This window comes from Blennius ocellaris, assembly GCF_963422515.1.
Source record: "Blennius ocellaris genome assembly, chromosome: 20".
NCBI classification, from domain to species: Eukaryota; Metazoa; Chordata; class Actinopteri; order Blenniiformes; family Blenniidae; genus Blennius; species Blennius ocellaris.
The window spans coordinates 16,380,028-16,404,874 of NC_137669.1; the positions used below are offsets into that span (position 1 = coordinate 16,380,028).

The 24,847-nt window shown below is 41.3% G+C and overlaps 1 protein-coding gene across 2 annotated transcripts; it reads left to right on the forward strand.

The window, feature by feature from the left end:
• The first annotated feature begins 6,006 nt into the window (after positions 1–6,006).
• cers2a (ceramide synthase 2a) lies at positions 6,007–21,127 on the forward strand. Of its 2 annotated transcripts, none has more exons than XM_080516187.1 (11): positions 6,007–6,428; positions 13,620–13,802; positions 13,919–14,036; positions 15,024–15,142; positions 15,904–15,961; positions 16,183–16,233; positions 17,189–17,281; positions 17,964–18,092; positions 18,381–18,487; positions 19,275–19,428; positions 19,510–21,127. In XM_080516187.1, exons 2-11 carry the CDS (start codon positions 13,630–13,632, stop codon positions 19,654–19,656), a joined length of 1,149 nt encoding a protein of 382 aa, XP_080372313.1. In that variant the 5' UTR covers positions 6,007–6,428; positions 13,620–13,629; the 3' UTR covers positions 19,657–21,127. The 2 variants fall into 2 exon arrangements, with proteins under 2 accessions (XP_080372313.1, XP_080372314.1); XM_080516188.1 differs by lacking the exon at positions 6,007–6,428 and adding an exon at positions 6,709–6,731.
• Positions 21,128–24,847: the final 3,720 nt, after the last annotated feature.

A 24,847-nucleotide genomic window follows, 5' to 3' on the forward strand; every position in this document is an offset into this window, starting at 1 on the left:
CAATTTTAAATACATTACAAGGATCAGAAGATAGCTTTGTGTTGTAACAGTGGTTCTTTCTTTTGTTCAGCATGTGGTTATTGAGAAGTGGCTCTTTGCTAGGTTCAAATGTTCTGTCTAACGTCTAACCAGTGTTCTGTCGCAGGGTTGAAAGCCCCAACTACTGTCCGTCATTAATTTTTTGTTTTATTTTTTTTTTATTCATTGTTTTTGTGCTGTGCCATATGCCATTTTTCCTGAAAAAAACATCAAACCACTCTCAAGACTGTCCCGTCCATACATAAATCGTGGGAGACGTGCGTCGCTATGGCGCAACCGCTAAAACCTCCCCCCTTCCTTCTCACAGCGTTGTAAGTCAATTGGCCTGTGTTGGTTGCTGTGGCGATATTGCCTGTGATGGTTGCCATTAGCAGTTTTTATTTTGGGCCGTTGCCTTGATTCACCATGCTCTCCTGCATGGCGGGTTACTGTGGCGACCATGAACTGTGTTTGGTGCGTTGTGAGTTTCCTCTTTATCATTTCGTCCTGGTTTAATCCTGCAAACACTGATCAATAATTGTCACTTTACCTCAGCGTCTGTAAGTAATTGATTATCATGACACGGTAATTGATTTTTTTTTCTTCTTCTTCTTTTTTGTTTTATTCTTTAAGATTCAGTGCTCAAAATTAAATAACACTTTTGTCCATCAAAATATGGATATAGAAATGATTTAAATTTTTCTTTAAAGCTTTTTCGGTTTTGATTAGTTTCTTTTTTTGTTGTCTGTCATGATCATCATTCTTACATATTCCCTCTGTTTAGTTGGTTGGTGTGGTAGTTTTTTCGGTGAGGGTTTTTGTTTGGGTGTAACTCAATTCCAAGTGACTTTGTGCCTGAACTTTGTTTGGTTTCTTGTGAGACTGAAGATGTATTGAACGTTCCCCTGCTGTATATACACCGACCAGCCATAACATCATGTCCACGGGCAGGTGAAGTGAATCACACTGGTTATGTCTTTACTGGGGTCCCTCTGGGTGGGATTGATCAGACGGCGCATGAACATTTTGTCCTCAAATTGTTAGAAGCAGAAAAAGAAAAGAAAAAAATGGGGACGCTTAAGTGAATTTGACAAAAAGACCAAAATTGTGATGAATAGACGACCGAGTCAGAGCCTCTTTGAAGCCGCGGCTCTTGTGAGCGTACCTGCAATAGTCTAAGAAAGAAAAAGCGATCGACCTGTGACGGGATCATGGTGGCCGAGGTTTAATGATCTTTTTTAGAGAGCGAAGGCTGGCCCAAGTGGTCCGAGCACCAATAATTGACATGTGAGCTTCAGGACTGGACCAGAGAGAAATGGAAGGAGGTGACCTGGTCTAATGAGTCACATCGCCATGAGACATATTCCACCAGAATGCATTATGAGAAGGTGGGAGAGGGAGACTGATCCTTTGGATACTATCCTGCCTGGGAAATCTCCCGATAGCCGTCGCAACACTAGGAAAGTGGTCATAATATTATTGCCGATCGGTGTATGGTTGACAACTTTGTATCTGTGTGTGAGTGACTGTACGTGTGTTTGGTCGTGCGGTATTGCGGAGGTGCGTACATTTTGTCTTTGTATGATTGTCTTGTGTTGGGTTGATGTGACAACATGTTAGTGTGTGCGGGTGTGTGTGGGTGTGTGTGTGCGTGAGTGTGTGTGTGTGTGTGTGTATGTGTTTGTGTGTGTGTGTGTGTGTGTGTGTGTGTGTGTGTGTGTGCTGTACGAACTGAGGCATTAACCTTACTCGAGAAGGTTTTGGGTAAAGCTGTTTGGTTCCTGTGACACGTGCTGCTGGCTGAGGAACTGCATTCCTCTGTAGGAATTCTGGGACTCCAAAATCATAGGAAACAATGCCCGTAAATATTCATGATACTTAATAATATAACGCTTAACCTTTAATTTATGATCGAAAAACAGCAAGGAATTCATAATGTGCCTCACACGCAGGGGCATCTGCGGGTTGTTAATACGTTTGAAATAAGCAAGTAATCATGTCTTAAAAGTGTGAAATTGTTTCTAATGAAATTAAGTTATTTACTTTTGATATAAATAGATATTTAAAATGGTGTGTAATCCTGAATAAATATATGCACACGACCTAGCTTTCAGGAGGTAGTTAGCGATGATAAATAGACGCATTTTGATTTCACTTTTTACACCCCTCAACATACAGTCTTCTCTTTGTCAATGTTTAATCTCCTTGTAGTTTATTATAACTCTGCAGCTAAAAGACGTCTCAACACAGCAGCTTTTTTTTTGTTTTTCTTTTTAACTTTTTAACAGCTGCTTGTTTAATATTGTAAACTGCATCAAAGTTAACAGCTTCAAATGGAGGTATGTGATACATAACGCTTCTAAAATTGCTAAAACTGGCATAAACAACTTTTCAGGAGGTTCATTCATGCAGATGTATTGTTTGCAGCAATCTGCATCGCAAATGAACTACTCAGTGGACGAGCAGAAAGCTGAAATATAATTTCCCTGTTGCAACTGCGGGTTGGTGGTGGATAACACGTTTTGAACATCAGCCGAACAGATGTGAATTCATCTCCAACCGCTTTCCAACATTTGGAGCGTCGTTTCCACCCCCCCCACCAGAATTCCTACTGTGCATGTTCTGAATTAATTTGCCTGCCAAAAGAGATGACAAACTATTATTCTGAGGACACTTGCAGCAGTATGACTGTCACTGTTACAGTTGCATGGACACTAGTTGATTACTGAGACTCCCCCTTGAGGCATCAGTACAAGCAGTGTGTATTGCAGACACCACCTCGCCTCAAAAGTCTTTCTTTATGTGCCAAATGTTTGAAATCTGTTTTAAAATACTCTGTGCTCTTCCTGTCTGTCTGTCTCTCTCTCTCTCCCTCTCTGTTTCCTTCTTTCCCTCCAGGAGAACCTAAGAGTTCAATCAAGAATACCACTTGGGATGTCCCAGCCTTTTTTGGTTGTTTGACCAACCGTATAGCACAGGAGCAACACTTCACAAACAGCAGTAACCCACATACGTACGCGCTTACAAGAACAACAACGACAGCAGTAATCTCAGCAACTACAAACGCAACGACTGAATCAGCCATTCTCAGAAGTGCTCCAGAGTTCCTTATCATTCCACAGCTGGATCCATTTATATTATGTACATACTCTATTGTTGGAAACAAGATATACATGTTAAAAAAAAGAAAAAAACAAACAAAAAAACGCATATCACTGATGTTATTCTACTGAACAGGGTTCTACTGTATAGTGTGATTTGTGGTCTATGGCGTTAACAGAGGGCCTGCCTCAGCAGTTGAAGGCAAAAGAAAATACTATTCTGTATGATTACCATTGGTAATATTGTTATGTAGAGTTAGTTTTATTATTTATACAAAATAAAAAAAAACAAAACATGGGGTGATTACACTGAAAGAGAAGTCCATTCCCTCTCTCTGTACATACCTTGGTTTTGAAAATGAAGGACTTAAAAACTTTGTGAGTCGAGATTCTCTGCTGCCACTACTTTTGAAAATTAAAGCGGAAGGAAGGGCTGGGAATTTTTCTATCTTGGTTTTTTACGTTTAATTTATTTGGTAATAAATTTGATGGTGGGGACGATGTGACAATTTCTTTTTTATTTTAAGTGAAAAAAAAAAAACAAGAGGATTCCTGCGGTCTTTAAGACAATGGACACACTTATTATAGAGTTTTTAAATTACATAAATGTACCTATGGAAGTAAAAAAAAAAAAAACATGTTTCTTTATTTATTCTCTACAATCGCTGTTTTAAAACATATGTCTTTAAAAGAAAATAAAGTACAATTTAGAAAAATGTCATTGTGTTCATTTTCTGCTGTCATTCACTCAGTACTATGACATTTCCAGGTATGACCGAACAAAAAGAAGTAACAGAATAAAGAACAGGATAAAATGACATCATGTATTTAATAAAGCAACGTGTAAACAAGAGGTTGGTGAATCGGTGGCCGTATGAGCGCCGATGAGTCATTGTGGGGTGTTTGCTGCCCTCTACAGGCCTAAGCCAGTACTGAAGAAGGTGGAAAACATGAGTCAAGATTTGGTTGTTATTGAATTTAAACTGAGGAAATACATGTAATAATAAAGTCTGGGGGTGTTTTCTGTAATGGTGACAGGATAAGTGTTATTGGTATGTCAGCTACATTGAGAAAACAGACCACTTGTTGGTGCAACTTCTGGAGGGGTGATCAGTCAAACTGAAACCTTTCAGCGGGACTTGAAGAAGCGGCAGCAGGAAGAGGGTGGTGAGGAGGAGGAGCAGGAGGAGGAGTGTGTCACCACAGCTGGGGTGAGTCTGTCTGCCTACCGCTGCACTTTGGGTTTGGCCTGATGAGTCTTAACATGTCAAACCTTCCTTGGCATGCTTAGAGGTATGAGATGTGATTACTGCCACAGACACAAGGCCCAGAACGATTCTGCTGAAGCTGCTGACAGGAGTGCAAACTGTTGAGAAAATATACCAAAAAAACCAAAAACCAAAATGTGCTCAAGAGACTGAGACTAAGCTGAATAAGGTAAAGCGTCCCAGTCTTGCTTTAAAGGGTTTTCCATGATGCTTTATGAGTTTTACAAGAATGAGCCCTGAAACTGTGAAATATCTGTGTATGTTGTTTGTTTTTACCCAATACTCAGCAAAACTAAGAGTATAACTCAAACAAACCACCCACCAGAGTCTTGTGTCTTACGTGGCCAGTTGCACCGTCGAAGAAAGAAAACGCTGAGTGTGACTTTTGTGATTAGAATTATTGCCCTTAGGGTCAAAATCACACCTGGATGAACTGACCCTTGGTTGGAAGAACAAATAGAACAGAATAGAAGAACAGAAATGACTTAATTTATTAATTAAATAGAGATATTAAATAGAATAGACAATTAAATAATAATGTTAAATAAAGCACAATACAAAATAAATGAGTAAGCATTAAATATTAATATGTGCAAGAGCTACTAATATGAGCATGGAAGAACTGAAAGTAAAACGCACCATTAGTTTCATGCACACTTTACCCATCAATACTGATTTGAGGTTAATGTCGCGGTTATGGTGAGCAGTAAATGTGAATGACTGTGGGGTGGATGTGTGCAGTGACCTTATTTTTTTGTTTTTTTTAAACATAGTACCAAAATCTGATTTCTTTTAAGCAATATTACTTTTTTTGCCCCTTCAAGCAAAATAGTATCACACAAATCCAGACTCTATTTCCTAATTGATTAAAAATTTAATTCAGATTAATCACAGAACTGCTGTAGAATCATTACGATTAATCACGATTAAATGTTACATTTTAATCTGTATTAATCGCATTTTATTTTGCATGAGCAAACAGACTCAGAATTAACACAGTTTATTAAACACCTTTAACAGTTCATGTTTACAAAAAGCGCTTCTCTTTTACAAAGCAAACATTTACTCCTGTTTCTGCAGCTACTAAGACAAGCTAACTTGGAGAGCTGATCTTATTTACAACGTTGCCGGCAACTGTAAGAACAATGAGCAGAATTCCTTCACCATGATGGAGCATTTTAAGTTGGAATTGCTTGAGATAAAAGAAAACTTCTTCCTGAAGAGTGTACTTAAAGGTTTTTGTCGGTCTTGGGTTGTTGTTGTATTTTGTATTCAAAACGTCTCATCGAGATTCCCTCCAGGGAGTTTGAGTTATAATTGCATTAAAATGTTCTATCAGATTAATCACGATGATAGATTAATCTGCGTTTGATTTGATTCTATATAAAAAGAGGAGAGGGGGATTATTATTATTTTTTTTAAAGGTGGTTTGATGCACTGTTTAAAAAAAGAAAAAGAAAAGACACCTCCCCCTTCCTCCTCCTCCTCCTCCCCCTCTTCCTCCTCTGTGGCACTAACCACTCCTCATACATAGTGCGGGCCCACGTCACTTGTAATATCCTCCCCCTTCATCCTCCTGCCGACACACAACCGTGAAAACCAAAGCACCATATGACAAACTGACAAACCGCTGACTGCCGGCCACAGCATACTGGGATTTGACGGAAAAGTTACTAAACTACTTTTTCCTCCCTTCTCCTTTAAACCACAACCATCGGGGGAGAGTTTGGAGGAGCAAACAAAAGTGCGACATAGTTTTTTTTTTGTTGTTGTTGTTGTTGGTTGTTTTTTTTTTTTTCTAATTTTCTGGGCGAGAGAATGAGGCGAAGCCGAGATTGAGAAGAAACCAAGAAGGAAGCGGACTGGAGCTCATTGAAGAAGTTTGAGCGTCTTTTTCTTTTCTTTTTTTTTAATGGAGAGAACTACATGAAACCTCTACCGGAGCCGCAACAGGAACACGAGACGAGCAGCAGCAGTTGTCAGCTTTCGGCGCACATTATTATTTTTTTTTTTACCTGCAGAATTGAGGAAGACCGCAGAGGTAAGCGCACCGTTACATACACTGATGATGAAGATGATCCATTGCAACAGATTGTAAACCCAACACCCCCAAAATCCCCCAACCCCCCCGAGCGCACATCTCGAGCTGCTATTTTTAGACAGAAACGCGAGAGAGTCCCTCCCTGGAGGATTTCTGTGAAGTTTTGCAGCCATCAAACTTGTGACACGCTTCACAGTAGAGCTGGAAACGTTCCTCGGCGCTTTAACAAAGCCTTCTTACAGCCTCTGGCGGAATACAGAAGTGGTTTGCTGGAGATAAACGGCCGTTTCCACTGCAATTAACGTGCGTAAAAAAACTTTTGGAGACGTCACCGAACTGAGGCGCCCTCCTCTTTTTTCTTTCTCTCTTTTTTTTCTTTACACGCCGTGTTTTAAGGAAGTGGGCCTTTTTGTGTTTGAGCACACAGTTGAGCGTTTACGGTTAAGTGTTGTGTGACTTATTCCGAGCTTAGGCTGACTGACTGTTCCGCTATGTCCGGGAGACTCCCCGCTTCTTGCGCCATGCGCGCGCGCGCTCTGGAGCCACTCCCTGCACGAGTTTACGCAAACGGCGCAGACCAAGCGTGTCAGGCAGAAAGGCAGAAAGGATCCATTGTCACTGCACGAAACAACAATGCCGGTAATTAGTTGTGACCCTTTAGAGATGCTTAAACAACGTTCAAACCGAAAACCTGCAATAAATGCATACACATGAAAGTGTTTTAAGTGGTCGTGTTTGGTATCTTGAACATTTGTTTGAACAAGTGTTCTTACTATAATATCAGTTAATTCACACATTGTGTCCTTGGCGGGTAATATTTGATCTACAGAGAACATTTAAACGAGAAATTGAGAAATATGTGTGACGTTAGTCAGGTTTCCATGACTCAAAGTCTTAAACTATGCGTTAAATTGAAAGTGTCGACCCAAAGTATTGTTCTATTAGTTTCGTGTGTGTTGCTCTGAGAAGATTTATAGGCGGTAGGTAAAATATGCATTTATTATCAACAATCTATAAAATGTATTCGAAACATGTAAATGCCATGCTGTATTTCCATTTATATCCATGTACTCTAGTACTCTAGTATTGGATTCTCAAGTTGGCAAACTAACCGGTGAGTTCCAGTATTTCAAGTCTTGGGAATCCAGCAATCCTCTATCCTATCTAAACAATGCAAGATGATTAAATACAAAGAAACTCTGTGTAATTACCGACCTAAATAAACAGACTGACTAAACTCTGACCAAAGTTGCAAATGTTGCACAGAAGCGACACTACAACGCCTGACTGCTGCCATCTAACGCACAGGAGTGACATTGCTTAAATTTTACACAGTGCACCTTTAAACATTGTTTTCAGTTTTTTGGGGGAGAAAGAAGTTGTCTCTGAAACTGGTGGGCCCCCACTTTGTGCTCCTCTGTAATGAGATGGTAGTAAAGATTCTGTAGTCGCAGGAAAATTTAGGAAGAAATTAAGTGTAAAGGAAGTAACAAGACAGGTTATAATGAGCCATCAATATGATGACAATGATGAAACATGTTGTGTCATAACCGCACTCTTGCCAAACAGACGCCGGAGCCATGTGGGGAGGCTATTAGAAGTGCAAACATTTCGATAGAAGTTAAATCTTATATTTGCACTTTTGCTAAATTCCAAAAGTGTGTCTAAGGCCTGCCAAAACTGAAAACAAACATGCACACACAATGAGAACATGCAAATTCCCCACAGAGAAACTCCCCAGCCCACCAGGGAGAGAAAATTCCTCTTCGGTAAATACCCTGCCCTCAGGTGGTTTGCAGTCTGTGCAACATATGACACGCCTCAGTCTCCGGCTTCATCCGCTAGAAATCTCCCCGAAAGAGGGAATTCCTTTGTTTTTGGCCGTCAGAGTTCAGCCAACTGGTGATGAGATGAGTGGGACTTCAGCGTGTCCTCAGAGGATCCGGAAGAGTCTGGGAGGGAAAACTCTGACCTACTTTTTGTTTGTTTTTTGTAGAACTTAGAGTATGTACACACACACACACACACACAGACACACGCACATGCACAGGCAACACACACCTTTCAACGTCAGACTGGGGATGTGTGTGTCACCTAATATCTTTAACCTGTACCAAACCGATTATCTTACATCCGCACATGCATGGTTTACAGTTTCCCGACTCACTGAGCGGCTTTTCACACAGCCATCTTTCATTTTTACTGGAAGCTGCATTAAATCCATTTCACTTATGATTATAAAGGATGAGTTCGCTGTGAGAGACTCTGTTTTTCACAGTTTCAGCAGGCGAGCTGAGGTCAGAACGATTCAGAAAGCTTTGTGAGCTCAGAGAGAGACAGGAAATAACCATTAGAAAGACTTTGCTCACTGTCGTTCGGCGCACGCACCTGCTTTCACCTGTAAAGCTACCAATTAATGTTGTGTACTGATCATGTGAACAACGCTGAGCCTCCGGAAAGCAATAGAATATGCTATAAACTTAATTTCACACTTAAACTGAACTGTTACTTTCATATTCAATTGGCCTCTTCTTCTTCCTGCTGTTTCGCTGGAGCTCGCTTTCAATTTCTTGCTGCATCAGCATTGACCAATGGTAGATCAGTGGAGGAGGAACCGGCAGGACGGATCAAAACTCTCCCATTGTTGTTTTTCTTTATTCGCATCCAGCGAGATATATACCAAAATATTCTCTTAACATTAAATGGTCCTGGAGCGCCATCACGTCTTTGTGACATTTATCCAAAGAACACTTTGTTCTCAGAGCTGCGTTCTGGATCTTCCTTAGGTTTCTAAAAGTAGAAATGGAGGCTGAGTTGTAGCTATCAAGCTACTGTCTGTGAAGCAGCTTCCAGTCTCAGTCTGGAGGCTCACGCCGCCTCTGCCTCTTCTAAGATTCGGCTTCACCAACATTCACCTAAAGATGGTCGTCTGTCCATGATGCAGGCATATACAAGTGAAGTTCTAAGGTACAGGTGCATGATAAGAATGATGTGAATACACATTTATTTGGTCATCATGGGGTTAAAACAGTTTTTATTTTCATTTCTGACAAGTGGGAGAAGAACATGTTATTTATATTAGTGTTTGTCACAATGAAAGGCAACAATGCTGGGATCAGATTTGAATCAAACCGCCATTCGCCGGCCTCCATGCTGGATAATGAGTCAACCAAGGCTGGCGAGTGAAAATAAAGTTCGCTTTAACCAGGTGGGATCTTCTGCCAACTGTTGATCTCCTCTGGTCAGGAAGCATCCGGAGCAAATACCAGCCATTTCTCCAATATAAACACCGGTTCTGCTGCCGTCACTCACCGGCCTCGTATAAACCTTCAACACAGGAATTTTTACTGCATCTCACCTGTACTTACTTTGCCTACACTTGCGCGTAATCTTGACAGTTGTGGTGTGAATCTTCTCCTGCAGTTTATTCACATGCAGACTGTAGACTTTTCCATTTGAAAAGTGAGGCGTGCAACTGAGAGTTTGCGCAGCCTGGGGGTTGGTTTCCAGTTCTCCCTGTTGGACAGAAAATCCCTCTGCATGTTTACCCAAATCCCATAATTCTCTCCAGGACTGAGCGCAAACCTGCACTCATTAACATATATATTTTTTTTTTTACTACAATCCAGCGGGAGCCTGGTTTTCTGCTCTCCGTTTGAAGCTTTTTTTTAAAAGGCCTATAACCTTATCATGCAGGCAGCTGAGTGACACTGGAAGACGAGTGGGTTTACTGAAATCCACACACTGATTAACTTTCATAGGCGGGACGGTTTATATTCGCCTGCTGTGCTTTCCGCGTGAGTTTAACCGTCTTTAAAGTGAAGTTACAGCTGAGTTTAGTGTGACACAAGCATCCTGCGCAAGTTGCTGCGCTTTGCACGGTGGACTTGCGACGGGTGAAAGTCCACACGCTGAACCGCGTTCGCCGCTTTCAATCATTTGCATTAGAAATGTGATTGCTAACTTCAGAAGCAAAGGTGCAGCAGCTGATTCAATAGTCGGCCTCTGGTGTCGTGGTAAAGTCCAGGTTTTGTCACCACTCAGGCTTTTTCTGTATCTTCTGTTCCTGCTGCAGGTCCTCTAATAATTAATTTGTTGTTTTTTTTTTTTTTTTTATGTATTTACATAGTGCTTATCATAACACCAAAGTAAACTTGGAGAGAGAACAGGGCATCGTTAATAAATTATAGTGATGATCCTGTGAGGATCTGCAGAAACAACATGCAAACTCGATGTGGAAAGCCTCCTGAGCCTCGTCTGAAATAAACAAGCATTTTATTCATCGAGAATATCACAAGTCTTCCTGATTTAACAGGTTATGTGTAACATGCTGTGTTAATTGTGCAATTTCCTTTGGCCAGTTCAGCTTCACGGTGTGTTATGAATCATTGAGGAGCTATTGATTTATATTCATTCATAATTGCTGCTAAGCTGAAGCAGAATAGTCATTTCCCCTCTTTGAAGTAATGTCAATATTCATATGAGGCCTTGAGGTCAGACTTTTACAGACACTCAACAATGGAAACTGTGTTTTAGAGTGAATGTTTCCCACTGGTGCAGATGAATTCAATGGGACTTTCTTGCATTGTGTACAGCTTAACAATACTCTTTTTTTTTTTTGAGTCCGGGCCTGAACAGAGCTGGGCGAGAACCTATTGGAATGCCAGAGATTATTATTATTTCACTTTCTTCATCTACTGGACAAATGGCCTTTTTTGACGGCCTGAACGTCCCAAACCTTCGTGAAAATCTGCACATACAATGTACAATATTAATTCATTGGACAATATAAGTGCCGCTGCACGGCACTGTGATTTCTCAGTTTAACTTTATTATTCCTCGCTGCTCTTCTTTAACTTTAAATTTTCCATCCGTTTGTTTTGAGGCCGTTTCCCCGGTGTGAATGCAATTTGTGTTGGAATGTTTATTCCTCATCATGACGGCAGAGTACATGGGCGCTCCTTAAATTTATGTTTCTGCAGTTCTGTCAGAAGTGGGCATTATCATTAACCTCATTATTACAGAGCAACCCTTGTGGAGCTAAACAGACTGGGAACAAGTCAAGAACAAGAACAAAAACATCCTTCAAAGCCAGTGTTGGCTGGTGATACATTTCTTAGGTGGGGCTTTCTTATTTTAGAATGCTTTTGAAAGAAACCTAAAAATAAATAAAGAAATAATAACTGTAAGAGAGAGAAAGTTGAACCTGACCTGCAGCTTTTCAGCCAAATTTCTTTTTTCAGCCAGGCAAGTCAGAAGAGATGTGACTGCGTTAGTAATCAGACTCACTGCTTGTTGTCTTCATCTCAACATCTGGTAGAAACAAGCGAGATCAAACCAGAGCTGATTTCAAGCCAATCACTGAGCCGGGGGGCGATTTAAAAAGCGCCCCGAGTCTCGGACTTGAAAGGATGCTGATTAGTTTAATTTTATGTCAGTCACTCTGGTGTTAATCAATAATTGGTCAGATCGCGACTAAGCCCCGCCTCCTCAGGGCGGCTTTCCTCATCGCCCCAGGCTGCTTACACACACACACAGACACACAGACTACTAGAGTGAGAGAAATCAAGAAATCCTCTCTGTTATTAAAGATTAACTCTAACCCTGTGCCCCGGCGCCCTGTATTGACCAGCCGCCACTGTGACGAGGATTTGTTTTATTCAGTCATAAAGATCGCTCTAAAGGCTCCAACACTCCGCTGTGCTCAGAGTTCTCCAAGTGGGCGGGACAATCCGTGCACCAATCAGGATATTGTAAAAATAGGCTGGTGGTTTTCCAAAACATCTGATTGGTCAGTAGACGGGGCCTTCATTCTCTGCTATGGAGTTAAACGTCAGAGTACCGGGGTGATTTATCAAAGTAAGAAGTGAATCTGCTCCGCAGTACGGAATTCCCAGGGTTAATCCTGAAGTTGCCTCCATAAAAGAACATCCTGAGTCGTAACATAGGCCCGAGGTTGATTTGTGGCAACATGTTTGTTTACATGTACATGCCGTGTTTTACACTGAAGTCACGTTTTGACTACGTGAGATTTGGAATATTGAGCGTGAAGACCATAGACTTATATCTATAGTTTTATAGACGTGTATGATGCAGAGCCTGATGCTCTGCTGAAGGATCTGTTAGTGTGTGGCGAGCTCCGTAGTTCTCACCCTTAGATATGGTTCACACCACACACAATCGGATCAGAAGAGGAAGATCTTGTGCGATCTGTCTTTTGTGATCATGAAGTGTGTGTTCTCTTGATTTGTGAAGATTTTAAACATCCTGTAGTGTGTGCCAGGCTTAAGCCGACGCTTGACAAAGAATCCACCGAGTAACATCGACGTTTGAGTTCAAGCAAAACCTTCCTGATCAGCAGGTTTTGAAACATTACTGTGGAACTTTGACCACACAACAAAGTCAGTAATCTTAATTTCATAGCTTAAAATTATGCAGAAATACAGTCTGTTGCAGGTTTTGGTATTGGAATGGTCAAAATAGGATTAACGACTGGAGGAGGAGTGAGCCAAAAAACACACAGAAGAGGTAAGAGGAAGGTAATTGTACGATTTCTTCCAGCATTCACACAATTCTGTGTCAATGTCTGTAAAGAGACTGAAAAGGAGGCGAGTCGTTTCTTTTTACATTGTAGATCCAGATGCCTTTTTTTTTTTTAAACATCAACAAGCTTCACATCCACTGTGCACTGTGCAAACCTCTTTCAAACCGTCAACAATTTCAACTTTTTTTTTAACCTCTTGAAACTTCTTCACATCTTTGAAACTTTTTAAAAATTATTTCTTAAGTTGAAGTGGATGGGAAAACCGTTCAACTCCTTCAACTTTGAACCACAACAGGTTCACTATACTTTCAGCGAGAGACTTACTTTGACCTTTAGAGAGTTGGCGCATCTGTCCATTATTCAGGTGACATTCTCAGTTGGAGTCCAGCATGTAGCGAGGGCCCTTTCAACGCTGCTTGCAGCTAGAATTAATTATATCCCTTTGTGTAGAAGCAGGAAGTGAGCAAATGTCGCGCCTATCGTAGATGTTTTGTGTGATAAATAGCTTTAAATCGATATTCATTCTTGGTTATTGTCACGGGTCTCTTTAGACGAAAAGGAAGATCTGAATGAAGATCGCCAAGCAGGCAAAGATCTTTTTTAATAGCTGTTCTAATTTCCTCTGGGATATCTCTGTGTCCTCGCAGCGCTTTCAGGATGTTGACTCGGCTGAGGGAACAGATTTGGGCGGACTGGATTTGGTTTCCTGAAGGCCACGGCTGGGCCGACTTGACCGACCATGATGGCAAAGTCTTCCCCAAACTGCCGGACCTCTGGGCGATTTTACCCTTCGCTCTCTGCTTCCTGGTCATCAGGCAGATATTTGAGCGGTGAGTCACCGTGTCATGTTTCCTCTCCGCTCGCCAGGTTTGCATGTTTCTTCTGCTTTATTTAAAAACATGTTTAAGCAACATCTTCCCGGCCGCTGTGGTTTCCCTCTTTTCAGGACAGTAGCGATTCCTCTGGCCTCTCTGATGGGTGTCCGCGACAAAAAGCGTGTCCACGCACCTTCAAATCCCACCCTGGAGTCTTATTTCTGCAGTACATCCAAGCATCCCTCGCAGGTAATCCAGCTACATGCATCAGTGACTCATATCCATTTGAAATGTATTTGATTACCTCTCACAATCACAATGGTTGGGGATTTGGGGCCCTCCTGATTGTTCACAGCTCATGATGCAAGTGTGTTTGGGCGTGTCCCAATCTACTGTTACAATACAATTCTGACCTCAAAGTGGGTATGTTACAGAGGAATTGTACTTAATCCCTTCTATGTGCATGGAATGATAACTCTATTATCTTTAAAACTGACGGATTAGTTATACAGAGACGGATTTGATTCGCAGTCGAAGTAACGTCTTTGGTGCAGTTGAAACTGATCTACTGATAGTTCAGGACTGAAGGAGGCCACTGTAACAAAAAACTGTGACGGCGTGACAACTTGTCTGATTAAACTAAAGAAAACTATATTTTATCTTCTGTTGTCAGATCATGTCTCGAAAGGTTCAGAAACGGATACGTTGCTGCAAAAATGCTTGTTTGTTTGACTAATCGGATTGTATGGATTCACTGTTTTTCCATGACCGCTTAAACGTTCCATATACGTTCTTCAATATTACTGTGTGTTTCTTGACACACTGGCAGCTCATGTCTGAGACTGGATGGTTGTACTGAGGAAGTCCTGTGAGCCTCTGTAATCATGGTATACTTGCACAAAGTTCTGTGTCTGCACTTTCTGGTTGTTTTTGAATCATGTCGCAGTCGCAAATGGTTTTAGGAGGTGTACTTTGAAGAAGTGCAGTCCTCTGTTCAGGAGCAGAATAAGCATAAACAACAACTCTCGTTGATTTGGTGATGGCTGCTCGTATATTTTCTTTATTTAATCCACCACCAGACACGTGGTGCCACTTTCCATCAGCTGCTGCATAGAGTCTCTATTGTTTGCGGTGTATCTGATCCAAGCGTGACGCTCCACTTTGACACCCGAGTCTCACGCAGGCCGTTTTGACTGCACCATCATCAATGTCCTGCTTTTGTCGTTTCATTGTCAGAGCTCCATAGCAAGTTTAAGTCAAGAGACGGGCTGCTCCGTGCGACAAGTCCAGAGGTGGTTCAGGCGGCGGAGAAACCAGGAACGGCCAAGCAAGCTGAAGAAGTTCAAAGAAGCAAGGTGGGTCCTTGTCGTTGGAGACGCTCAGTTTGTTCTCTCATCTCATTCTTGAAATTGTAGGTCCTGCTATAAGATGATTTTATGCAGTCATGACAATAAGAGTCTCTAAAGCGTTTTTTTTTTTTTATAATGACTTCTCCGTCGTACCTTTTGTACGTGAAAGAAGTTTCTTTGCTCTTGAACCAAGATTCAGCCAATAAGACTCTTTGGTTGTAACACATTAAAGATTGATTCCCGGAAAACGCTCGCCAGCGTGACCTGAACAGCTTCCCTGGTAGAACAATAACAGAGGTTTATTGAGTTGCTACTGCAGATCATTAAAGCTATAATTATGTATTCCTTAACCGTTTAGTGGTTCTCTTATGACTGATTTGATCAACACTGGCTTTGCTCTCAACCAAGACACACCCTTTAAATGAGAAGTGGCATTTCTCAAAAACAGGCTCAAGATATGGGAGGATACACAGTGAACCTGTCAAAAGTTACATTTATATGCAGTGCAATCTCGCGCTCGTAAGTTAAGCTATAAATAAATATTTAATTTCTTTATGAAGTTGAAGTCAAGGTGTTTGACACCCAGAGCACAGGTTGATTATCTCAGATCGTTCTGATATGAACACAGCTTGAACCTGCCATGTTGTGTTTGTGATAAATGAAGCAAAATGTAATAGTTGTGCTCCCGTTTGATAGTCTGACATTGTTTCTGCTGTGCGAGTCTGATAGATTCCATTTTTCTAAGGTTGTTGTGCACTCTCTTACAGTTGGAGATTTACCTTTTACCTTCTTGCTTTCTTCGGTGGCCTGGCCGTCCTCATAGATGTGAGTAACTCCTTTAAATCTGCTTTGTGTTTTTACATTAACACCACTAAATATTCTGTTGACGTACCGTACACAATTTCTGTATGTTTTGCACGTATGATCTTGGCTTCTGTGACTCCCATTATGATAATATTGTTTGGAAGAAATGTGATATTTACCCATTGTGGCCTCTTCTCCAGTCAAGTGTTAATTATTTGTATGTCATGACTTTTTCCCTTCAGAAACCGTGGTTCTACGAAATTAAGCTGATATGGGAAGACTTTCCAAAAATGGTAACCACATTAAATATGTACTGTGGCCGTGTCTTATCGTGTCACAATGCCTGTTTAAATATTTAATAGAAAACCGATTCATGTTGGGGAAAGTGAGATTACTGCTCGGTTTCTTCATTTTGTGTCATTTGGGGCCCTAGAGGCAAACATGGTGGTGTACACTAGCACCAAAAGCAGATCCTCAGAAGAGCCAAATCTACTTAAATATTGATGCAATCAGGTTTTTAAACCATTATAAGGAACTTCTGCGAAGGTTCGGCCTTGGAGGCTTTCAGAACATTGGGTTTCTGTGAAATGTAGCAAATGTGGTGTTGCGTACAAGGACAGATCTGAACATCAGTCTCTCTTTTTTTTTTTTTTTTTTCTTTTTTTAATAAAGCTCAGCTTGTTAAATGCAGAATAGGCCACTTGTATATTATTGTCCAATAAACTCTTGTGTCGCTACTCTGTCACTTCTGTTGGATTTACCTCTTAAAGCCATTTCTGACATCACAAATATCCCAAGCGACCAAAAAGCAAAGAAAAAGCCCTCGCATGATAGTTATTACATCCCCCCCCACCCACCCTAGGAATTCTGCAGTCACAGATAAGATTCACCAGTGTCTCATTTGTAACACAAGCTTCTTAGTCCCGTCAAAAACGCCCAATCTTATTGAAAACCTGCCCAGTACTGAAAGAAAGTGGAGCAGAGGCTCTCTCATTACCCATTGTTTGACTCATGGACAGACAGAAAATCCAAATCGGACATCCTTGTTAAAAGAAGGTTCAGTTATGAAATCGTAAGAGATTTTCTTTTCTCGGTTTTAATATGTAGTGTGATGTTATTGAGTAAATATAGATGGAAGTAGATTATATACTTGTTGAAAGTACAAAACTAGTTGGAAAGATTTCAGTCGCACACAGTTTTCAGTCGTGTTTGTTATATTTGCTCTTGTTGTTTGCCTCCACCTCACAGCCGCTGCTGCCTTCTCAGTACTGGTACTACATGATCGAGCTGGGCTTCTACATCTCGCTGCTTTTCAGTGTCGCGTCGGACATTAAGCGAAAGGTAAGGCACGGCCGGAGAGCTCCAAAACACACTGAAGCCCCCTCAGCAGCCTTCCATCAAGACGGATCGCTCACTGCATAAACTAAATGAGAATGCTCAAAGCCCTTGGTAATATATTTTGAGGTTCAGGTATTGATTTTCCCATTAGGTGTTGACTTTATGTATTTCATTTGAGTGGAGCCGTCGGCGTCGAGGACGCCATTAAAGATGAGGTGGAGCTCCTCCAGTTCCTCCGCCCGCCTCTCTGTGTGCGGTGAAGTTAAAGTGCCTCTCCAGTTCAGGAGGGAGCGGAGCTCTGTGGGGAAATCATGTTGTGGAGAGGCAGATGGATCATTTTATCCACTGGTCTGAGTGTTGTTGTCAAAACAGGCTGCAAATTCTCAGCCGTTCCTTGTGCATGTTTTACAGCTAATTTGTGGGTAGAATTTCTGAAAGCAAAACAACAGGTTCCTGTAATTTTCCCTTAATACTGATGATCAATATTATGACTTTCGAATGAGTTTCTTCTTTTTACCCTTTTGAGTATTATAAGGTTTTCCGAGTTGTTTAAAAAAAGAATGAAAAAAGAAATTCCAATGCTGTGTAATCTTCTTTGTGCTGTGATGTTAATCATTTGTTAAAAAACCCACAAAAAGCAGGTGTCGATTCGTAAGGGTGTTGCATCATCTGTTTGCCTCTGCAGGATTTCAAAGAGCAAATTATTCATCATGTGGCAACGATCTTCCTCATCGGTTTTTCCTGGCTCGTCAACTACATCCGTGCAGGGACTTTGATCATGTTGGTGCACGATGCCTCCGACTATCTAATGGAGGTATGACAGCCGGTCAAACTGCAGGAAAAAAAAAAAGCTAACATTTTTTAAATCATCTTGCATAACTATAACACGTTGTGGAGTTACTTTATTGATCATAGAAAGTCATTTAATGGATCTGTAGTGAATATTAGTGCAACTCCTTGATGCCGTTCCCAAGTATTCAGATATTCTCAGTGGCTTAATGTCAAATGTTAAGAGCTCTGGACTTCACATAGTTCACCTTCTGCCCTCTGCAGGAGAGTCGATTTAAAAACAAGCTGTGCTCTCGTTGTGTTCCACTTCCAGGCAGCCAAAATGTTCAACTACGCCGGCTGGAAACGAACCTGCAACTTCATCTTCACCATGTTCGCTGCGGTTTTCATCTTCACGCGCCTCTTCATCCTCCCCTTCTAGTAAAACTCATTCTCCGTTTCTGTTACTTCTGCTTGACGACACAAACACTTTAGCAGCCAAACATGTTTTCACGTTGTCCATCGTCAGCATGAAAATTCAAAATGAAGTGATAAATCTCTTTGCTAAGGGTAAAAACACGATCATCAAAGTCCAGAAACATGTTGGATGTGATTCCAATAGTTTTTTTCTCCATTCCATTTCTATTCCATGTCTTGTTGTGTATCGGTGGTGTCGTGGTTCGCATCAACTGGTAGTTGATCTCGCTGTGAGGCGAGAGTAATTCTCACTCCACGGCCACAGTCCACAACATGAAAAGAAAAATGCCAGAAGTGAGCAAAATCTCTAAGAACAGCGTCCTCTTGTTTACATATTTCTATTCCTGCCACTGCAATCTATTTCCACTCCAGAAAAAAAACTGAAAAATGGAGTGGGAGTGACATCCTTTGATGTTCAAAACAAACCAATTCATTCATGAAGAGGATCCAGATGCCAAGCGGCAATAAAATGTCATAGTCTCCATAGGTTAGTGGCGATCAATTTAAATAGGCGATCTAATCGTGTCTCGGTCTGTTTGCTCGCGTGCAGGAATCCACCGATCAATATTTTGTTTGACAGGAATGTTCTAAATCTGTTGAAAAACTTTTAGATCCCACTCAGAACACAACAGAGCCTTTGTGTGACCCCCCCCCCCCCCCCCCCCCCCCCGCGGCCTCTCTGGGTCTGTGGAGGCTGATTGTAGGTGGCTCTGACTGGATGCTCTGTTCTGCCTTTGTCCTCTTTGTCCAGCATCATTCACACGACGTTGGTGTACCCGCTGACTTTGTACCGCCCCTTCCTCGGCTTCTACTTCTTCAATGGGCTGATGCTCGTGCTGCAGTGCCTGCACATCTTCTGGTCCCTGCTAATTTTGCGCATGGTCATCAAATTCCTGCCAGGCAATGTAAGAATCGTCCATATTTCAGGAGTTTGTTTTTGTTCGCCTCCCCCCCCCTGACTATTGTGTCCTGCCTTTGCCCGACAGGGTATCGTGGAAGACGAGCGCAGCGATAAAGACGAGACCGAGTCGGAGGATGAAGACGAGGCTCACAAGGAGGGAGAGAAGCTGAAAAACGGGCTCGCGCAGAACGGCCACGCTTTCCTCAATAACAACCACAGTAAGGCGGACTGATTAGAGACGAGGCGGCGCGAGGAGGGAGGATGAGCCCTCACCTGGAAGCCAAAGAACGTGAGCGGGCTTGTTGAAAGAGGCAGCACACATACACTCGCATATCCACACACTGATGTCACCACCCCCCCCCCCCCCCCCCCCCCCATAGAAAGTAGTCCAGTGTGGACAGTTTCACCTCTTGGTGGATTACGCTAAATAAATTAAGAAGCGGAGGGCTTCACAGGGGGAACCACGATGATCTGCTTGGTTCCTATGCAGCAGAGTGGGTTTCTCAACTCTGTTCGTCCTTCCTCTTCCATCCCATTCTTTAGCTATTTGCCAAGATTCCCTCCTGATGACCAAGTTGCCAAACCTGCCTGCTCGTAACTTTGGTTGTTTTTTTTTTTTTGTTCCTTTGTTTCTTTTATATTACTGGAAGTGTTTTCAGGAAGTTCTGCGATGAGCACAGGGTATTTCCCCATTCCTGCAGTCACAAAAACTTCTACCTGCCCTTAAAAAAAAAGAAAAAGACTGATTTTGCTGATCTGACTAACCACACTGAAGTCAGTGACGTTGCGATGAGCACTCGTGTGAAGTTGACTCTCTGTAGACTGTGACCAGATTTGAGTCTTCTCATACCTAATAGCGAATATTTCAGAGTATTACAGCCTATTCTGTTACCTGGTTGTGGTGACGCCATTTCCCGTGACGTTTGAAACTAAATAATTGTCTATAAATAATATTTTTAACAGGCTGAAAGTGCTAAAAGCTGTTTTGTTTGTTGGGAAAAGATTGTTTTAAATATTTGTTTTCTTTATGCTCTATCTTTTAGTTTAAATTCTAGTTTTATTTTATTTTCTTTTGTTTTCCATCACAGCCTGTGGGTTAAAATTTGGGAGCAATTTATTTGAGTGTAACCCGACTCGATCCGTAATCGTTTATTAATTCTTCATGGGCTGAAAGTGTCAATAACATTTCATTCAGTGTTGTTTTCTCCCTCCATCCAAAGATGCACTTTATGGTTTCGTCGATGGATCCACATGCAAATCTAGACAACGGGCTTAGTAATGCTCAAACTTAAATGTGACTTTCTTTTGGAGCATGATTTCAATTTTGTTTTATTTATTTCCACCATTATTATTATTTTAGCCCCAAGTTCTCCCAGTTTTGGCTTTGGTTTGGTTCAAGAAGAAATGTTATTGTAAAGAGGTACAAATGAAACACCAAAGTATGGTTTACATTTTCTATTACCTTGTCATTTGCAAAGTGCCTTCATTATTTCAAGTGTTTGTTTAAAGAAAAAGAAAGAAAAGAAAATAACTCCCTTTTTCGCTGTTTGTGTCGTCTTTGTGTCCGAACACTTCTCTTGCTCTCCTGAAAGCCTCTTGACCAATTGCCTGCAGCTCCTCTGGGGAGCTTTTTATTCTGCGTTTTGCTTGAAATGTAAAGTCATGATGATGATGATGATGATAAAGAAAACTGTGGATCACTATTCTTTGTATTTCTGCTTTTAATTTGAATCCAAACTTGCATATATATATATATTTATATATATTTTTTAATTTAATGATGTGGAAAGTGAACTTCAAACAAAGATTAGATGTATAGAAGTGACTAAAAGGGGATTTTAGAAGAAGAAACACCCATTAAAAGTTTTTGGACATTTTCATAGACCCCCTCTTCAAATAACTATCTTTCAAGTTCTCAGCAGTGGATAGTTGCTATCTTTTTGAAGAAACTGGAATTATTTGGTCATACAAAGAGTAGAAAAGATCCGCTTTTACATTAATTACTTATTTGCCTCTCTTATGATAATAAACCTAGTTTTGGGGGGGTTCGTCATGACAACACAGCTCCAAGTGCTTTTCAAAACAAATATCAAATAGGTAAAGTATTTGCAGACAGTAAAACTTTTTTTTTTTTTTAATTGCTTGTTAAAGGTGTGGCTTAGCTTTTTGAATTGATGAATTGCATGATTTTCCTGTCAAGATCTTTACATTTACAGTGATGGAGTGGTCAGGATTGTCAAACATGGACATTTTATTCCATTAAGTTGTGATCTATTGAAACACGGTAACTAGTATATAGATAATCATGTATTTTGTTTAAAAGATTTAACCCTGTCCTTCCCTCTTGTTTTGGAAGTCGAACCATCCAGGCTGATTTGCTCGGGGAGATGTGAGGTTCAACTTCCCTCTTTTCTGTGTATCCCCACTTAATAATTTTTCCTACTGAGGGATTACGGTAAATGTATCTCGCCTTCATAGCAATTAAAGCTATTTCACCAGCAGGTCAGATTAAAACACTGACATTGTGTAAAGTCCAGTAAAAACATTGAAAAGCTTTGTGACACTGGGCTGCTGAATAATGAGTTGAATTCCCCTGATTAACCCTAAAATGACACTGTGCATACTTAACTGCATGTTACGTTTTTTGGGGGGAGTGCTGGATTTCCTATATTTTGAACAAAAAGCCTGCTTGAGGCTTTTGCTGAAACAAAAAAAACAACAACTCCACAACCACTGAAGCTGTTAGATTTATGGTTTTGCACTCGGCCCTGTTTTATACAAAGCATTTTGAAGAGGAGTGCAGTTTTGTCATTTGGATAATGTGAAATATCTTCTTGGGGGGGAAAAAAGAAAACCACATGATACGTGCTGAGATCGGGAAGCTTTTGGAAATGGAAGAGATGAAGTCTGGCACGAGTGCCCCCCATCTGTCAGAGCTTCCACTGGTGTTGAGTGGACCCGAAGGCACCGTGGTGCTATTACAATATCAGATGGCACAGTGTCGTGGTGACATACGGGCTGGCACAACTGTGGGCTGATCTTTGTTGCCAAAACGATCGCAAAAGCATCTGCAATCCCGAAGCTTCAGGTAAAAGAAAAAAGAAAACAAACTTGGGGAAAAAGATGTATTTTCTTCTCAGCTCTGCTTCAGTGAAGCCACTTCTTCATGGTTCCCTCTTGCCCTTGTGCTCCCCCACAGCCCTACAGTATTTTGGCGGCAGCCTAAAAGGCCTCCTTGGCTAATTGCATATGGAGTGGGATCACTTTACCTCCATGCCCTGGACCTCAGCCTCCACACTCTTCTTGTCACTGGCAACCACACTGTACCAATCTCCATTTTAAAGCGGCAGGGTCAATTTCCACCCCGCTGCAGCATCTGGCTCTGCAGTTTAATTGCTAATGCGTCTCCTGTTTCTCCGGCTCTGGACGTCTGGGCTTTCCTCTCCACGCCCCCCATCTGTGTCCAGTCTTACGCCTCAAATCTTTTCCTTTCCTTCCGTGTCACGTTTTCGTCTCCTTTCCGGTGCATGCATTCGCAGCCTCGTGAAATGAACGAGCTGGGCATCGCCTCCGGTGCCCAGGTTGTGGTGGTGTGAAGTCTAATTGGTGACGGCAGTGAAGGCCCTCCTGACAGGAGGACAAAAGCAGTGGGGTGTTTGATTCACTTGTGAACTGTGTAGAGCGTTATTCAATTCCTGCTTAAGTATTAATAAAGGCTTTACACGCCAGGGGGAGGTCGCAAGGCGCAAGTGCATGCTTGTGTCCCTTGCATGTGTACGCATGTGTCTTTGAGTGCATGAGCTAATTCTGGGCTGCTCATTCTTCTTGTGATGATTGTGTTCGTGGAGGACAGTTAAGACTTTGGAAACTGATGAGCGTCTTATGTAACGTGAGTACAACAGGAAGCTCGGGGGGGAAAGGGGACGGATGCTATGAAAGCTTTTCAGAGGTTCCTGCAGGTGGAGGAGAGGCTCCCGAGGCTCTGGTCACAATAGAGGAGTGGTGAGTTTCAGTTTATATCTTTTGAATTAGTCAGTTACAAATATGATCTATTGGGTTTTAATGCATATTCCAACTCTAAACATGTTAAACAACATGTTTAAAGAGCTTAATCATCACTTTATTGAAAGCTGAAATACATTTATTTACTTTTTGTTCAGTTCTCCTGTGAAGAAAAGCAACAGAAAAGGCAAATTTGATAAAGGTTTAAAACCTACATAATTCTTTGCTATCACTAAAATCCATTTCAATAGAATCGAGCTTTATTTTTCCATATCTCATTTTTTTAATTTATACTAATATTTGTGAAGCAGATTTTGTTCACTAGCAGCAACTGCTACAACAATGTGTTTAATCTACATTACCTACTTTACTTTTGATTTTCACATCAACTACTTTTCTACATGTGTGGACACTAAAGATAAATCCAACGACATATTAACACTTTGTATTAAAACAAGCTGTCTACTTGTTTAAATGCATATACTGGATTACTGATGGAAAAATACCCTGGGTCCTGGGAGCATATCAAAAAATGCTAAAACTTTGCCAATAAGTGCTGAAACCAGCATCTTTATCTCAGTTATAACTCAAATCCAATCTTTGATGACTTTGAAAGGAAATGCGTAGCATTAAAAAGTTGCATAAGAGAATTAAATTTTATATTTTAAAGCAGTGGTTAGTGATAATTCTCATTCTCATAATTACCTCTTCTCTGTGCATTACGATCTTTTTTCAACCTTGTTTTATTTTTCTGACTCTTTGTTTTTATGATTCTCATTAATATCATCTCAGGTGCACAGGCCGCTTCCTCAAGCAATGCTGCTGCACTAATAAAGAGAAGAAACGTCTTCAGAAGGATCAGCAGACACCAGTGCCCACATGGACCAAGCTCCTCAACCTGCACCGCAGTTGGAGGTGGATGTGGACCTGGGCTTTGCTCTCTTCTTCCTCTTCCTGCTGTGTTTCTTTCTCCTGGTGACTGTGGTGCGCTGCGCCCAGACGGTGGTGGATCCGTATGGCTCCATCTCTACTTCTACCTACCAGGAGGAGCAGATCACCTGAGAAAGAAAGGCTCCGGAGGACAATTTAAGACATGTTATCACTGGCACACAAGCTCATAGATCCTTCACAGCACAACAGGGCTTGTGCCACTTTGGACAAAATACATACTTGTTACAACCCTTTTATAGACACGTGCCTCTGGCTGTGTTTGAGTGTTTTAATCTTTAATTTCTTTTGAATAGCCTCTGGGTGGATCACTGATGTTGGGCATCTATCCAGAAATGAGTGGGACACACCCACAAAATCTGTTTCACACAGCAAGATCATTCCACCGGCTTTTAAAAGAACTTTCTTGACATACACTTCTCTTTATTTGTTATTTGTTTCTGACATTGATTGGAGATCATTAAAAAGAGTCT